Source organism: Lates calcarifer, linkage group LG9 (assembly GCF_001640805.2).
Source record: "Lates calcarifer isolate ASB-BC8 linkage group LG9, TLL_Latcal_v3, whole genome shotgun sequence".
NCBI classification, from domain to species: domain Eukaryota; kingdom Metazoa; phylum Chordata; class Actinopteri; family Centropomidae; genus Lates; species Lates calcarifer.
In genome coordinates, this window is record NC_066841.1 from 6552409 (window position 1) to 6570664 (window position 18256).

The 18256-nt window shown below is 39.6% G+C and overlaps 1 protein-coding gene across 1 annotated transcript in view; it reads right to left on the reverse strand.

Moving 5' to 3' along the window:
- LOC108886022 (ephrin type-A receptor 5) overlaps window positions 1–18256 on the reverse strand; it is a 60821-nt gene that overhangs the window by 9493 nt on the left and 33072 nt on the right. The window contains exons 6-16 of the mRNA XM_018680621.2: window positions 13912–14036; window positions 12756–12845; window positions 12450–12519; window positions 12124–12226; window positions 9030–9097; window positions 7498–7623; window positions 6620–6805; window positions 5737–5798; window positions 2720–2787; window positions 2482–2623; window positions 897–1046 (exon numbers count right to left, since the gene is read on the reverse strand). Coding sequence (XP_018536137.1) covers window positions 897–1046; window positions 2482–2623; window positions 2720–2787; window positions 5737–5798; window positions 6620–6805; window positions 7498–7623; window positions 9030–9097; window positions 12124–12226; window positions 12450–12519; window positions 12756–12845; window positions 13912–14036 — 1190 coding nt within the window. The remainder of the gene's footprint in view (window positions 1–896; window positions 1047–2481; window positions 2624–2719; window positions 2788–5736; window positions 5799–6619; window positions 6806–7497; window positions 7624–9029; window positions 9098–12123; window positions 12227–12449; window positions 12520–12755; window positions 12846–13911; window positions 14037–18256) is intronic.

An 18256-nucleotide genomic window follows, 5' to 3' on the forward strand; every position in this document is an offset into this window, starting at 1 on the left:
ATGCTCTAGCAAGAGCATGGATGAAGCTCCAAAAACCGTAGATTACACAGAATTTCTTTCAGCAGGTAAACATGAAACAAATATCGACATACCTCTAATCTGAACCCTATCATGACCTGTGTTAAATTATTGTATGATGCAACCCCGTGTTTGGAAGCCCAAGGCTGGAAAAAACTGACCTAGCTGACGTGTAAAATTCATTCTTGAAAATAGCACTCGAGTAAAACTGCTGTTTCAACAGCTCAGCTGCAGTTTCTAAGGTGGCATTCTGGCATTCTGTTAGATGAGACATCTGTATATTAAAACTTAAGCTGGTAGCCTGGTAGGTTAGCTTAGCTCAAAGACTGTAAACAAGAGGAAACAGTTGGCCTGTCTCTGTCCAAAGACAAAGCTTTATGTCTCATTTATTTAAACCATACAAAAACAAACAGACAAACAAATAACAAGACTGTGTAAAAGTGTGAAACCAACAATTTGCTGTTTTTTTAGGTGTATGTGCCAAGACTATTTCTTGTGTCTGGGCAGTTGCCAGGCAGCCAGGAACCAGGAAGTTACAGGTTGTGGCCAAGAAATAATCTGGCACACAACAAGAAGCGGTTGTTTTTACACCTTAGTTTTTGTAAGGATTAAAGAAACAAGATACAACATTTTAATTAGCGAGACAAAAAGGAAACCAAAAAATTCCCTGACAACTGGGAAAACTCCACCTGCTGATGAAAACAGTGTGAAATGATCAGGTTCCAGAGCAGCTACTAAATGTACTTTGTTTACTTTGTATGCACCACTTATGGGGTGAAACAATAATTCCAATGTAGCTGACCTGGGTATTAATCAAAACAAGAAAAATTACAGCATGGACAAAAATGATTTCCATAACACTGTCATGTCAAACTTACATCTTGATTGGACATCTCCCAATAGGGCCTCTCTCCATATGACATCACTTCCCACATGACAATCCCATAACTCCACACATCGCTGGCTGATGTGAACTTCCTGTATGCGATCGCCTCTGGAGCTGTCCAGCGAATAGGAATCTTCCCGCCCTATGACAAAACAAAAGACCATTTATCAGACAATACATACACCTCAGCAGATTGAATTGAATTTAACGTAGAAAATGAAGACTGAAATACTCTCCAAATGTCAAGCAGCTTTTATATAAATAACCTTATGTTTACAGAGACAACAGCTCAACGCCACACTTGTGCAAATGACCTTCTGGTGTATAAATGCAGCTGCAGTCATTCAAAATTTGCATGTTTTGTTACACAAAAGATGGAAACCAAGAACAGACCTTAATTGAGACACTTCTGCCACATGTGGTCCAACTCACAATTACACTAATGAATACCAATTTAGGCACACATTCATGATACCAAGTTTCACTTTCTTTTACAGATTTCCTGTCCTAACTGACGGGGGGCCCGAGATTCCTCTACGCCTTTCCCTCGTCTTCATTATTGCGCTTTCATTGCAAAGACGGAAAAGTTCACAGGATGACTGCTGAGTTCCAGAGGAAAATGTGTTTTTAGCTGATGAGTAGTGAAATTAGCTCGATGCAGTATTGATGAACATAGCAGCAGGATATCTCAGGGTCTGATTATTTGAAGGGTGCGAATTATGTTATTCTCACTGCTCTGTCAGGGAAAGAGAGCCAGACAGCGACAGAGTGAGAGAGAGAGAGAGAGAGAGAGAAGGAGAGAAAGAGAGAGAGAGAGAGAGAGAGAGCAATAGGAGATGTAGCCTGGCAGTGAGAGGTGAGTGACAGGATATTTGGTGCTAAGGCAGCAAGACTCAGTGCTAATTGAGTGTTGCGGAGACTGAGTCGAGTACTAATTGGCCCTCCTCCTGCAGGAAGCAGCCCGTCTGTGGTTGACAGGACGCCACTCAGCCTGGGACACACGGCTCAATTTAAAACCCGCTGCTGCCATCTCTGTGTATACGCGGGTGTGTGTGTGTGTGTGTGCATGCAAGAACGTATGTGTGTACTCGGTTTGAAAAACACTCTGTTGTGTGAGAGTTTTCCACTTAATCCAAAGTTTAAAATACCACAATAGCTGCGCACACATGGAGATACACACCGGATTAAATATAAATGCTTTCAAAGCCACAACAGTGTGTCCTCTAGATGTCCCTTCCTATTTCTCTCTCACTCCAATCCTAAAACAATTACTTGATTATTTGATCAGTTGATTGGCAGAAAACTGGCCACAACTAATTAATTATTTAAGTTTAGTAAGCAGAATTGCCAAACCTGTTTGCTCAAGCTTTTAAATTTGAGGAATTGCTCATTTTCTCTGTTTTTGTTCCATTGTGAATGGAATATCTTCATATTCTGAAGTGTTGGTCAGACAAAACAAGTGTGCATTTCAGACTTGGTTAATTAAAAAGATAATAAACAGATTAGATGACAATAGAAATATCCTTACTCGCAGCCCTATCACACACACACACACACACACAAACAAGCCGTTTTACCCGTGTGGTGTACGCAGCCTCTGGGTCATCCTCCAGGACCCGGGACAAGCCGAAATCAGACACTTTACACACGAGGTTACTGTTAACCAAGATGTTACGGGCTGCTAGATCACGGTGGACGTAGCCCATGTCGGACAGGTACCTGAATTTATCAACACAAAGACCAAGAAGATGATTAAACACTTTGCCCTAATGATGTGTTCAGTAATGCATTGTGTGTTTGTGTGGACGTGTATACCTCATGCCAGACGCGATGCCACGCAGCATACCGACCAGCTGAATTACAGTGAACTGACCATCATTTTTCTAAAGAAAAGAAACAATAAATAGAAAAAAAGACATTCATGATATCTTAAATCAAAGCAGTGAACAGAACAGTGAGAAGATGAAGATGTCAGATATATACATATCAGAAGAAAAATGATATAATAACAGAAATCATATAAGATTAAAAATATGTAATTATTATCAGTTTACCCATATTTAATTTAGGTCTTAATGGTTAAATCCCTGCCAATAGCTGCAGGTATTAATGGTGTTTATCTAGAATGCCCTACATGCACTTAAAACTATGTTGCATATAGTAAATGCAGTGCTTCCCCTTACTGTCAACACTGCACTATAACTCTGTAGTATGTATGCAGTAGTTCTGTAAAGATAAAGGAATCCCCACATGGTTTGACATTAAAAACTGTCTGGAAAAATTTAGCTGAAAACGTGGTTCAGTCCCTATCACTTGCTCTGTGTGGTTTAAGTTGTGTAGCCTGCTAAGATGGCTCAGCTTGCAAGACAATATAGAAAAGTGAAAGAGAGACGATATGTATGACCTCTGCTAATGGCCGCTTCACAGCTGCTCTGGTAGCATGAAAGCCAAAAAGTCAATTACTGCACCTTACAGTATAGCCTTAAAGACACTGTGCATGCCAAGCTTTATCTCAGTTTTGTGTCAGTGGTGGATTTTGAGGGAAAGCACATTATTGCAGCTTGCTCTCATTTAATTCTAATTGCTGGCAATATAATTTCCAGGTAATCTATCTCTAATGATTGCCATTTCCTCAATCTAATGTTAGCGAAGACGGTCGTCCAATCGTTGCTCTCCTGTCTTATCACCTGTGCACCTCTGTACCCCAGGTCATTCCCTCCAATACATCCACAAGTCTTCCTGTCAGTAGATCTCCTGTTCTACGGACAGACCCAAACCAAGATTAAAGATTCCTCTAATCCTGCTCTAGGCTCATTGCTGCTCTGAGTCACACCATGTTTTATGAAATCACTGTCTCTGCTACAGACTCCAGCACAGCCATTGTTCCCTCAAGCAAGTCACAGCCACTTTCCAATTCTTCACTTCTTGCCCTGACTTAAACTTCTCTTCATATTTCCATACCTGTGTATTAATAATTAGGTTTTCAATATCTGACAAAAAAACAACAACAACAAAAAAACCAATGTTAGGGCAAAGGTACTTTGACAAGGACAGAATCTTGGTAGGATGTAGAGGTTTTGGTGGTCAATAAACCTCTTTTCCTCCAACCGAAATCCCTTCCACTGGGGTCCCTCTTAGTTTTCTCCTGATGGCAGCTCTCACTGTTTTAAGCCTCAGTTCCTTCCAATCCAAGTGTAAAGTATCCAATCTTCCTTTCATCCTTTCTCCATATTTCAACACGAGGACATGTACTGTAGCTATCGCGCTACACTTTATTTTCCCCTCATGGTTTCAGCCTCAGTTTCCATCAATACTACAGCTACTTTCCCCATCCATCCACAGCAGAACATCCCACTTACATGTGAAATGAGATGTTAAGCCAGCGAGGGGTGAGTTATGAAACTCACGGAGCATTGTCCATAGCTGTGACACTTAATCCAGGAGTCAGACCGGCCCCTTGCTTTTCTCATGGCTGTGTCATTAATACCGGCCTCAGTACACCAGCCATCCATGTAATTACTTCACAGGGTTTTTCTGTGCTGCTCTGCCCGGTCCTCCTCTGCCTCCCTTTTGCCATCCAGGATTACTCCCCTCAGAGCACAGAGGACAGTCATGTCAGCAGTTTCCACTGACCATATAGCGTATCTCCTCCCTCCTTCCTCTGTCTTTTGTCTCTCAGCATCCTCTCATTCCATGCCATCTGGGTTAGAACATCCTGTGCAAGTCTCTGATGTTTCCAGTCGGCACTGCCTCTCAAGCAAATCTGTACTTCCAAACACTATTATATTATTATTATCATATTCTTATCATATTATTCTCACCTTTCCCAGATTTCCGTAACTTCTTTTCTGAGACCTTTACCATCTTGCAACTGCATAACCTTCTTTCTTTCATCTCTCCATTTGCCATCTGCTGCAGGAGTTTACCCCCTTTTTCATGCAGGATTTAGCCTTGTCTGCCAACTGAGCATCATGCCACTGTAACCAGTGAACAGAAGTGCTCTGGAGAGGGATCACTTATTTCAGAGATTTGCCAGCCTGCCTCTTCATTATAGTCCACCTTCTCCTCTCAGTGAAGTCCAGATTGTCTAGACAGCGCAGACATGATTCAAGCTTTGAGTGCTCAGATGTCTTTCATATCTTCTGCCAAATCATGCATCTCATAGCCTGGGCTACTCAACATTTCAATATCTGAAATCTCTACCATGGAGACGGACACAGAACTGAACTTGTCTGATTATTCTATATTCATTGCTGCTCTCCTAACTGATTTATCTCATGCGCTGAGTAACTTTGCTTTCCCCTTGAAAGATGTCAGTGTAACTCCAGAAAAAATGTTACACAAACACTCCTAAGTATCACACTGTTCTTTAGCTAATTTCTGCTTGAATGTGTAGAATGATGAGCTGTTGAATTGGAATGATGATAGACTTGGTGGACATATCCTGATCCCCATTTCCCTCCAGTGGAGTGTCTCCATTACAAATAGCTCTCAGAAATGTATTTTCCCTTCCAGAAGATTAAACGTTTTTCCACCTCTATGATAATTGCCCTCCCAATTTGGCATATCAGCAAGTAGTGGCTCTCCTCCCTTGTCTTTTTGCCACTTACCTCAGTCCACTGAAGTAATTCAGTGCAACACTGATCTAAGTCTGAGAGCTGACTCCATTTCCTTTCCTTTATTATTTTTTCACTCCACAGTATCCTCCACTTCTTTGTCTTTATCCACTATCTACTTCCTATAATTATTATCCTCATCTTCCTCCTACTCTTCTTTACCATCCTCCCACTCCTTCACCATTCTATGAAATCTTTTCCCTCCTCCTGTCCTACCTTAAGGAATGTGTCCAGTGATCCATTCTCCATGTATTCAGTGATTATCATCACTGGCTTACCTGAGAGAAGAAAAAACATACTTTACTACAAAAACTAGAATACAAATGAATAGACAAATCTGAACATTATTTTAAATGTTATATTTTGATGATGTCAAAACTTATAACTGTCATGATGTACAATGTATTACATGACAGCTGGATTAGATTGTATTAGTTTTAGCTGGTGTACCTAATAGACTGGAAACTGAGCATATGTCAGTATTAATTTTGTTCTCATTACCAGCCCTGATAGGCAGAGTTAGTTATGCAGCCATCAAATATCAATTAATACAGCACTGCTGTAGGATTTAGTTATCTTTAATAATGGAGCTGGCTGATCTGAGGGTGTTGTATGCTTGCTCAGACAACTCTGTATCAGCTGTTTATTGCTAAATTAAACATATTGTAGATCTCTAAAAAAAATCTATAATTTCCCATTATGGTAGCACTTGAATGATGACATCAACTGTATGTGCAAGACAGAAAAAGGTCAAAGTACAAGTCAAAGTAGAAGTGAGCTTGATAAACCTCAACTGAAGCTGTCAAAACATATCTGAATCTGATTGATGGCGTATGGCTGTGGATGCTGAAAAACCGTGACAAAGTGCAGCCTTTAGACTGAAGAAATCAGAGCAGAGTGTGACAAGTAGAGTTGAACCTGACAAGCTGAGCTTGAGATGCCTAAATATCTACACAGCACAACTTCCATATGACTCGTCCCAGTAATCTGCATTGTGACATATGTTTCAAATCCTACAGGGTGCATTTTAGTCTCACAGCCCAGAAAAGCAAAAAGACAGTGTTAAATCTGACTAGAGACAGACATGTTGATGACTCACTCTTGGTGACCACGCCCTCCAGACGGATGATGTTCGGATGGTTAAACTGGCCCATGATTGACGCTTCCCAAAGGAAGTCACGTCTCTGCTGCTCTGTGTAGCCTGCTTTCAAGGTCTTAATGGCAACCTGGATCTCTCTTTTCCCAGGCAGTCTCAGTGGTCCACTGCACACCTCTCCAAACTCCCCTGAGGAGAGACAATAGAGCTTTAGTGTGGCCTCAACACCTTGTGGTAAAACAACCCAGAATAGGCAGCTTTTTCAGACACTTTTTTCCATTTCTTTTACCTTTTGGGATCAGTGTTACAATGCAATCTTTCATGAATACTGTAAACACTGGGCAAACATAATTCAATCTCATATTCAGTGCTCATTATTGCAATAGACAAGTAAGTACAAACCAAAAAAGGTGTTAGACTTCATTGCTGCACAGCTACAGAGCTTGTGAGTCTAACAAAGGTTGCAAATCAACAACATGTTTGTCAGCAGAGCACAAACACCATTTACAGCTGTGTGATCAGTCATTTTTTAGCACACTGTTTGGCTTAATTGACTGTGTGTAACTCTGCGTCTATGCAATGACGTGCAATTATGAATGTGACAGATTTATGCAGGTGGAAGAAAAATATGATGGACTATGTTAGAGGTAATGAGAAAATGGATAAGTATTGTAAAGTATTGTTTGATATTAAGCTGTTACAGGACATTGGAGGATTTTACCTGAGCATGTTTGATTGAACAGGTTCACCTCAGTGGTTCAGAGTGAACAATAATGGATTCTGTGATACATTATTCTGGCCGAATCAACCTTAAACTGATGCTCAGAATAAGAATGAGTGTATCTGTAACACATACAGACAGGCACATGGAGTTGACTCACCGGCTCCGATGATCCTCTCTATGGAGATGAATGAGACGTCAATCTCCTGGGCAAATTCATGTACAGCCTGGTTAGGATCTTCATAGGTGAGGGGGTCAATGTAGGTACGCACCCCTGGGAACTTAACTGCAGAGGCACATTCATGACATCATTACCATTTAGATGTCATTTAACACATTAGCATGTAGTCAGTCTTGTATCCACAGGGTAAGGTATGCATACAAAACAGCTAAATAGTATTAGTGGTCTCATTCTCTATACCAGTGCTGGCAATATTTCAAGCTTTGCTACTGCATTCATCATTACTGGGATGATGGAAATTAGTCAGTCGATAAATATTTTTCTACAGGCTTTCTACTGTTTTTCTACTGAATTTACAGGATTATTTTACATCAGTGTGATAAATCTGTTTGTTCATCTGGTCACTTTATCTGCAAACAACTTCTCAAGCATTTTTTCTTTCTGAAATCTTTCTCTATAATGATATACACTGGCTTCAGAGAGTGTTCATACCCATTCAGTTTTTGCACAATTTACTGTGTTGTAGATACAACTGTAAATAGATGAAATTGCCATTTTTGCCCATCTGTCTATACTCAATGACCCAAAATGACAAAAAGAAGACATGTTTTTAGACAAATTTGGCAAATAATTTAAAATCTTTGATTGATTTGCAGAAATTGCACTTTCATCCATGTAAAATCAAATCTATAGCATAATAAAGTGTTCAAAAAGAGAGAAGGGGTCTGAATACTTTCTGAGATTACCCTATGTACATAAAATTATGTATACCATGATATAAGTTTTTATACAAATTTTCCAGTCCTAAACAACATCACCTCAGAATTTTTGGGAATGAAAGGACTGCCATTGCAGTTGTTAATTATGTCATTGTTATTATCATCACTTTATTTGTTGCAATGTGATTAAGCACAAGCACTGAACCTCTGAGGCCTTTTTGAAAAAAACATCACCCCTTCTAAAAGTATTCACCAAAACGACTGCATCTTAAGAACAAAATACAGTGAATCATTGTTTTAATTATACCAAAAAAAGAAGATGCCATTTCAGTCAGTTTGTGAGCATAAGTAATTAACATTAATTTTACAATATCTTCTTTCATGGTATGGCTCAATTTGGCAGTATACCACACACACTGGCACAATTCACTGGACTTCTCCAGAGCTGATGTTTCCGTGACAGTCGGCTCTGATTCCAACAGATGGATAGCAAAAATGTGGCCAAATATATTAATCCGTCACAGCCTATAAATAATCATAGCTTTATGTGTCCTCTGTCAACAGGGCTGTCATGTAACCATGTCATGTGCTTGTCATTGAAAGAATAGCTCCTAGTATAAAACATTGTCAGTTGTACTGGTAACACACACATACGCGTGGGCCTACGGGGATGAACAAACTCATACAGACATGACCGCTGTTTGAACCCTCCGCTGTACATGTAGCGTAAACTTTGAATGAACTTCCCACAAACACACATATACAGAATAAGTTTGGGCTTTTTTAACTTACTGTGACCATTGTGGAAGTGCATCTTCTCCTCCTCAGGATCCTGTTTTGCTTTGCTGTAGCCACACCGCCTGAGAGGGAGGAGACCCAAACACATTACATTACACATTATCTTTCATGCCATCTGACAATTACACTTGTATCAATGACACAAAGAAACTGCTAAACGTGCAACAAATTAGGCTATAGCACAGCACTGTTAATCTGCACCCTTTTTTCTATTTGTTTAATTTAGTGACATGTTAGAAAACCTTCAATTTAAGAGATACATTTTCTTTCAAATTGTCTATTAAGTATTATTTAGCAATGATTTTACATAATTTTCCAGTTTCTAGTTTAAAGTAGCACAACATATTGTATGGTCTCAGGCATTTTGTCTGCAGTATATCTAAAAAGAAGCAAGCAGTGACATTTACAAACAGAGACAAGAAACGGTGACTGATAGATATTGTGGTAAAGATATCATAGAACAGCCCAGACACATTAAGCAAACCCTGGCCAACACAAGACAGAATCATACTTAGATCTAAGTGCAAGATTTTTATTTCCTATATAGGAACTGTTAACTTAAATTTCAAGGTTTTCAAAAAATATTGCTGAAAATGCTTAAAAGTACCAGCCTTTCAGATGAAAGCAAAGGACTGCAGTTTTCAAATAGTATCATTTTCTAAGAAAGCCCTTGTGAACAGATCAACTCTGACTTTTGACACGGGAGAGAACAGTCATGCACTTTTTGATAAAGGCTGTATCCAAAATGAAAGATTTATTTTTTTGTCAAGTTGCTGGAAAAAGAAAAAGGACACGTGAGAGAAATTGTTTAAACTGCTGGCTTTTGTCTATATCAGCATCATATCCTTTTCTCTAATGTCTGTCTGCTTGTTTGTGTTTTGCCCTGATGGTCAAAATGGGTATTAAGCTGTTTGTTGTATGGATGTGTGTCAGTATATGTCATGGTGTATGCCTATATGTGTATGAGCTCAAAAAGCTTCTGTATGTCAATATTTAGACAGGAAGCATCAGAGATAATCACAGATAACCCAGATTAAACAGGAGGATTGATTTTAAACTTAATCCTGTATGTACACACTCACACTCACACATATGACACAGACAGAACAGACACAGACACACAGTCAAATTATGCTTTGTGAAGTAAACACACTGATTTACTCTACTGAATCTGTGAAAGTCAATAAAATATTTTTAGATGGTAGAATTTTCCTCATTTTTTCAGGACTGGAAGACAAAAAGTGCATGAACACACAAATACACACACACACACACACACACACACACACACACACACACACACACAGAGGGGTCATGTCCAAATCTTTCCCATCACAGCTCTCTGTAGGACGGCCAGGCTTGGCTAGAGGGGTTTGGTATGGGCAGCTGGATAGACATGGGGGGAGGAGAGTCTGTGTGTGTGTGTGTGTGTGTGTCTGCGTTTTGTACATGTGTGTCTGCCCGAGGGTGTTTAGTTTGCCGGATCTGTTGAGTCAAGGGGTTTGAGCACGCTCAGAGCCCAGCCAGCCCTCCAACTTCCTGCATGTGTATGTGTGTGCGTATGTGTGTGTGTGTGTATTAACTCATGTATAGATGCATCAGCGCGTATGTGTGTGCGTGTGTCTACATGTGTGCTGTGTTTGGATGTCTATGCATGCCTGTGTAGTCTGGAGGGTCATTCAGGAGGGAGGGGAAGTAGGAATACACTGGATGGAGGCGGTTGTGGTGCTTGCGTCCCAAATCGACCACCGGAAAAATTTGGCATTCCTCCATCCGTCCTCCCCCACACAAAACCAGAGCGATCCTCATCCCTGTTTGGTTAAACCAAAATCACCACTGTATCTTTCTGATTTGCTTTTTAATCCTTAAACCTCACCAGCGTGCACCCACTGTCTATTCATGTGTTTATTTTGTCAAAGATCTACACATTCGCCATCTTTGTGAATACAATTTTGAATAAGAATGAATTAAATTACTAAAATTATTTCAAGGGATGGAGAGTTCAATGAACAAAGAAGCCATACAATGTGTGTAGACAAATGAAGACGACTGAACAGATTCATGGATGGATGGATGTAAGGCAGATCATTATTACAAATATGTTGGGAGAGGGAACCTTCAGAACATGGATATGAATCTGAATTCATCCTCTGAACTTTATCAAAATGCCCTCAGCTTTGTTAATTATGGTTCAATAAAAGGACAGTATGCAGCCTGTAATTAACTTAATCAGATACATATCAAAGGAAAGTGTGATTACTGAAGTGGAAATCAGAGCAAGTTCATGAAACTTACAGACAAATAAATTAGTTCAAGTGACAAAAACAAAAGCTGAATGCTTTCTCAAACAGTTTAATGTATTCTACTATGGCCAGTGATTAACTGCTTTGCATGTATCTGAATTCCTTCTCAACTGTATATTCACACTTGTGTATGGCTGTGTGTGTGCATGTGTGAAGATGAAAATGAAAATTGGTTGTAACAATTACAACTCAAGGTTAAGTGAAGGTCATGTAAGCCCAGAGGCATGCAAATGCAGCATTAATGTACTGTATAATGTATGGAGGGCAGATTCCTAAATGCTGGTGTGTAGCAGAGTAAGGTTGTATGCACTGACACGAAAGCTATAATCTAAAAAGTAATGCTTAATCCGAACCTATTACAAAACTCTAACCTCAAGCCATGTGTTTAATCCCATAATGCTGCTCAACAACACAGCAATATATAGGTCAGGAATGAGATTTGACATTTGTAATTTTTGTTAGTCAGCATTAGGTCAGAGAGGGATAAGGGGATGTCCTCTGACTAAGCTAACATACATCCACGTATACTGAGATGTACATGACTGATGTGCTCTATAAAACTAGAATAACTGCATTTGAAAGTAAAATAAAATCTCAGTTTCAGTACCTCACAATTCCCATATCAATGTTACCACAATTGGTAGCATTTAATGTACTGTGGCTGCCAGATATACACCTGAGTTCTCACAGGAAAAAGAAGTGCGTAGACAGTGTGCACCTGCACACATATCAGTATAAATATCATTTCCATGCTTTCCTAGTTGTATTTATGTCTCATTTCTTACCGTCCGCTAAGCAGGAATCCAGCCACCACTGCCAGGAGGACCAGAGCCAACGTGATGGCCACTGCTACTATCAAAGCCTGAGCACGCTCACTGGTAGCAGTTACTGCCAAAGAAAAAGGGATAAATAAAGAGTTAGGTACACACAAAGTCATGCACACACATACACACAAAATACACCTGGCATCTGTTGTCGATACAGCTTCCAAAAGCAGGTGAGAGTCACGTACAAGCTGAACTTTATTGTACTGTCATGCTCTCTCATGCTCTCTTTCTCTTTCTCTCTCTCTCTCTCTCTCTCTCTCTCTCCCTCTCTCAGGTGTACTCACAGTAAGGGCTGGTCTGGAATTCAAAACGCCGGCTAAATGCGCCATAGCCTGCTGAGGTCCTTGCTCGCACCTGCAATGCATCATATCCATATATATCACATCTATCATGAATATCATATGTTTAAATATGTTCATATATGTTACACAAGACTTAAATTCAACAACTTCTTTGTAATTGCATTTAAACACAGACTACAACAAAGTGTTTTTTGTCATTTCTACATATTGGGATTTTTTTTTTCCCTTTTTCCACCCCATTATTATTTATCAGTGTGCTTTTATTCATTTTTTGGCCCCATGTTTAACCTGGAAGATGTAGACTGAAGAGGGCTTCAGGCCTTCCACCACCATCTCAGTCTCCTTGGATTTTATTATAGTGTAACTGGAGTCCTGTTCCTGTAGTGGGAGAAAGGGCAAGAGGGTTACTGCTATTTATTAACACGCTTTACATGCAAACACTTGATTAGACTCACAAGCCTTGATTAGAGTAGACTCTGCTAAATCTTTTAAGTGTGCGTCTTCTTGCCTGCACCTCTGTGTGTGTTCACATTATTGCCCATTCCTCTGTGCATTTCTTTGGCTAAGCTACCTGTAGTATATGTGTGAGTTTTGAGTGTGTAAGTGCATGTGTGTACAGATCAGTTTCCCAACTGTAACCACATCAGGTTTTAACACAGCTAAATGCCTCCTCCATTAGCCAGAAGCCATTAGCTAACCACTGACCACAAACCCTGCTCGGCTCTCCTGTATACCTTGATTCTGACCTTCCCAGAAAAGAAGATTTCAGAAGATGAAAGAGAGAGAAGAGGAAGGGCATGGGAACAATGATCTCAATATCAAACTACTATAGTTTCAACTTTGAAAAACAAAACCCATAACCCCAAGCTATAGCACTGTTGCATCAAAGAGTCATGTTGAAGTGGTGGACCTGATTTAAAAAGCCACCTCAGTGAAAACTGAATGATCATTCAGCTGTATCTCCGAGGGCCAATTTAAACAATGCTGGTCTAAAAGTTTCTGCAAATGCAAATATTAAATATGTGGAGCAGAGAGCTGGAATGAGGCAAAAATCCATTGGTGGTAGTTGTGGTCCCTTTAGTATCATTAAAATCTCAAATGCATGGAAATGTAGATTTTCAGCAGTTTCAAAAGCATCTTTGAAAGTTCACTACCAGGTAACCTCATAGAGCACTAAACATAAACCCTGTAATGCTGTTTTTCTTGTGAAACTATGATGAAAAATAATTATAATCTTTGTGTGTCATCTTTATACGAGGCCGTAACTTAAAAGGTTTCATATGCAGCATTTTTTTTAATTAACACAGTTGCCCAGTAACCATAATCCTCACAATCACAAACTGCACAATTTTACATTGCATGAATTGCAGATTGTTGATCGTAGCTCAATACAGTATATGGTGTGTACTGTATATCAGATATACACTTTTTTTTTTTTTTTTACCTTTTCAAAATACTTGATCTCGTACTCCAGGATGATACCATTAGGACGATCGGGCTCTGCCCACGAAAGGGCAATGCTGCTCTTCCCAGTATGACCTTTCCTCACCACACTCACTGGGGACGGTGCTGCAAACACACAAAGATATAAATACAGTACAATTTCGAGCACCATCATTAATATACTTGAAAAGTAAAAAAAACAAACAAACAAACAAAAACAGTAGTTTAATATAATGCAAACCAATGCACCCTTTTAATTGCAGCATTTACCATGACTGACATAAAATCCTAATAAACAGTGATTAAACACAGGAGAAGTGATGCCAAAGTTGTAAAATCTGTTGGGTACCATCAGCATCTGTAAGACAGTCCTCTTTTGATGACACCTCATCCTTTGAAGTTTACATGACCAGAGCTGATTGTAATGCTTGCTTTGATTGTTGTACGTTATGAAATATTAAAATGCAGATGAAACATCAAGGCACAAAATCCCCGCCCCACCCCACCCCAAAAAAAGACTGAAAAATGGTTTTAAAGATGGCGATGAGGAGAGATATCAGAATTCACACTGTAATGTACATTTGTCTTTGTGTCGTGTTATTTCTGTAACACTGGGTAAATAAAGGAAAAAACAATCAGACATTTTTTTGTCATATTTTCCCCAGGGTTTCTTGTTTGGAATTCAAGTTTGTTTGTTACCAAAGTTCCTCTGAGGTTGTTTGGCTCCGTCCATTGAGCTTTAATTCAACAAGTGAGACTGTGTTTGGTTCCAAAGCAGCTTTGCCTCTGAAAAAATGCCTGCAATCTGGCAATAAGGTGCACCTGCGCCTAATTAAACTATCCCCTTATATCTTGCTATTCAGTACATGCTGGCAGACGAGCCTGTGAAGTCAACTATGACTCTTCACATCTGGCTTTGAGTGTTTAGAGTACCAATTTTGGCACCTTGCAAAGGATACAAAACACATTGTAAAACTGTTCTAATGTGGTGATGAAACAAAAAGCTGATGTTGCATATAGATCATGTCGCTTACATGTTAAATTCACAAAACTTATTCACAGCTATGCTACTCTAAACTCCACTGTTAGCGTACTAGGATAGAAATTCAGCCAATTGCTCTTATACCAATAGTTTTTTAAACTATCCTTTGTGTAAATGCCCTTCTACAACTCTCAACACTCATCATCATCTTCTTTTCTTTTTTTCGCTTGTTATTGGTACTTGCTAAACTTTCCTTTTTCATTATAGGATTTTGTTTTGTAATTTATTCTGGAAGTCCTGAAGTCAAGTGAGCTCAGTTGTGTGAGTTTGCATCAATCATCGAACCATCCTGTTGTAACCTGAGCTGTTGGCCCATCTCTCAGAGGGACAGTTGGAGAGTCTCTGACACATAAAGAGCTTTTAACCAGGCAAAATGCTCCCTCAGGCAACATCCCAACAGTGCGTGTGTGTGTGTGTGTGTGTAAACCTCTACTGCAAATGCTAAACACCGTTTAGGTTTCAATAGCCTCAGCAGAACTCCACAGGGAATAAATCATTGCTACAAACACAGTAACTGTATCCTGAGTGGATGGTCGCACAGAAGTGTTATCTGCAACATCTTAAAAGCCTGAAACCAGAGACCGAATCACACACACTCAATGCTTAAATGGTATAAAGGCTGGGATGCGATGATGAGAGAGAGGGCCTCTTTTCCCAGCAGCTTAACGAGTAACAATACACCAGAATCTAAGTTTAAATCCTCTAAAAATGGATGCAGTTTGCCATGCTGTATTTAATCAAAAGTTTTGAATAGAGGGTGTCATATGAGGGTGTATGGACTGTAAAGCCCTCTAGTATACAGACTTATGATATTGGGTTATATAAATAAACTTAATATGACATTCCACATGTAAAATATATATACGAATTTGAATTAGGGCTGCAATCAAAAAAAATTTTTAGAAGCAATTAATCAGCTTTTGATTTTTGCTTAATAAATGACTTAAATTATTAACCTTAAATTATTAAACTGTTAGATTTTCTTCCTTTGGAATTCTACTGCAACTGTTTTCCATACATACTGTTTTCCATACATTTAACACACACACACACACACATATACCACGTCTTTATTTTTGGAGCACATTTAAAACCAAAAAATGATCACAGCCTGATCAAGTCAACAACTAATTTTTGCCTGTTCCTTTTCAGCCCCAGCTCTCTCTTCTCACCAAATACCAAATACCACAGATGTACAATGTCCATATATAACACCCAAAGCAGCATTTTAGTCAACAGAAGCACCCATCTAAACAATATGACACCTTTTAGTGCCACAACTCAGCTGCTGAGACCAAACAAACACGTCTTTTAAAATCTGACAGATCTGAGAAATGCCAATGCTGAGAGAGAATGGGAGGTGATAGCAGAGAGGGTAGGGGGTTCTGAAGGAGGAGGAGGGGATGGAAGACAAGCGAGTGGGTTGACAAAAATGGGAAAAAAAAGAAAAAAGTGAGAGATGAAATATGAGAGTGAGTGCTGGGAGACATGATGAAAGAGTGTAGACAGAGCCCCAGCAACACTTTAATTTCAGCAACAGGGTGACAGTGGAATCACAGTTCCTGGTTTAGACACTTCCAATGCATGTCAAACCTGCTAATGAGCAACTAGCACGGTAATGCAGAGCACAAATGAACATAAACTCCTCATGTTTTGCCATCGTTTATGCCTGTGAGGTCATTGTCTGTTTTGGCCATCAATCTGTAGCTGCAAGACATCTTCATTTTCAAGAAGAGAGAGGTCAGAAAAGGTTGTGAAAGTTATTCAGTGGACAAGCGCAGCCCTTCAGTGTAACAACTCTGGCCTCAGATAAGAGCAATGTTATCACAGTGTAGGACATAAGCCTCTCAGACTGCTATCTGTCTGAACCATCACCAAAATCAATACATGCCTTCAACTATCTGGTTTATTATCCTTTAACTACCCTCGGAGAATGACAGAAAGATAGACTGGGAGACCGAATAAAAGAGAGATAGGAGGCGGAGAGAGAGATGGCGTTATTAAGGTTGTAAAGTACCAAAGCTGCTGCCATTTCTTTTGTTTGCAACTTAACATCGAACCCATTGACTCTATTACATGTCAGTCTCAACATTCTCGTGCATTTTGTGACAGCCATTTGGCAGGCTATCCCTGAACAAGGACCATCATACAATGTACTGCGTTCCTATCAGTTGAAAAATACATATTTCAGCCATACAGGAGTTCATGAAAGTATGGGATCTCCATGGCATAGAGGGGGGTTTGGGTCTGGACCAGGAACTGCATCATCCCCACTTCATTAGAAACCTTAGAACTTTGTTGTCCTGTCATCTCTCTACTCTCGTCTGACTAATAAAGGCATACAATTCAGAAAAAATACCTTTAAAAGAATACTGTATGTTGGCTCCAGTCCCCCATGACGTTTAAAGGATGAGCAGTATAGATAATCAATGGACAGATGGAATACTTAATGTACTGACTCAACCAGGTTTAAGGCACTTGTTTAGTAAGAGGTTGAAAATTATGTGACATATTGGTTCTGGCCACTAGGGGCAGCACAGAGGTCTTTTATTTGTTTTTTCTGAATAAATTGTGCTTTTGGTCCCCTTATAACTGCCATTTTAAGTCATGATGATTGCTTTGCATTATGTTAAGTTTATATTTTTGGCATTTTTCTCAACACATTTTATGAATGCCAGAGAGGTTGAAATTCTTTCTTTTGATAGCTGTCCAGAACTGAAACAGTCTCATATCAAGGCAATTGACAGCCATACTCAATATATGAAATGCCACCTAACCCAATAATGAAGCCACTTATGTCTTTCCTTTATGTGCCCCATGGCCAGCTTCTTTCCAACCCACTCTCTGTTCCCGTATCCTCTCTGCTCTGATCTACTAAACGTCTTGTCCATCTTTTCCAGTAATGTCCTACTCCAAGTTCAGCTCAATTCAAGTTCAGACCAAACACTCCGCTACTTTTATACAGTATCTGTGCCAAAAAAAAAAGTAAGACACATAGCCAGAGCATCAAGCTGTGCACTTTACCACCCACAAGGTAATGTATCACGATTCATTTGGTTAATAGCCAGCAACAGCAAAAACAATGTATGAGAGCGTTTAGTGTGCCGTTATGCAGTGCTCCCACACTGTGAACGACATAAAAAACAAATGACCAGAAACACAGACATAATAGAGCGGAGCTACCAGAGAAACACTTAATGCATATATAATCCTAAAGCTTGGGCTGAATGTTCTGTAATGATTGACCATTAACAGGCAATTCAAGCCTTCACAGTGGTACATGAGCAAATACTTAAAATGTAAT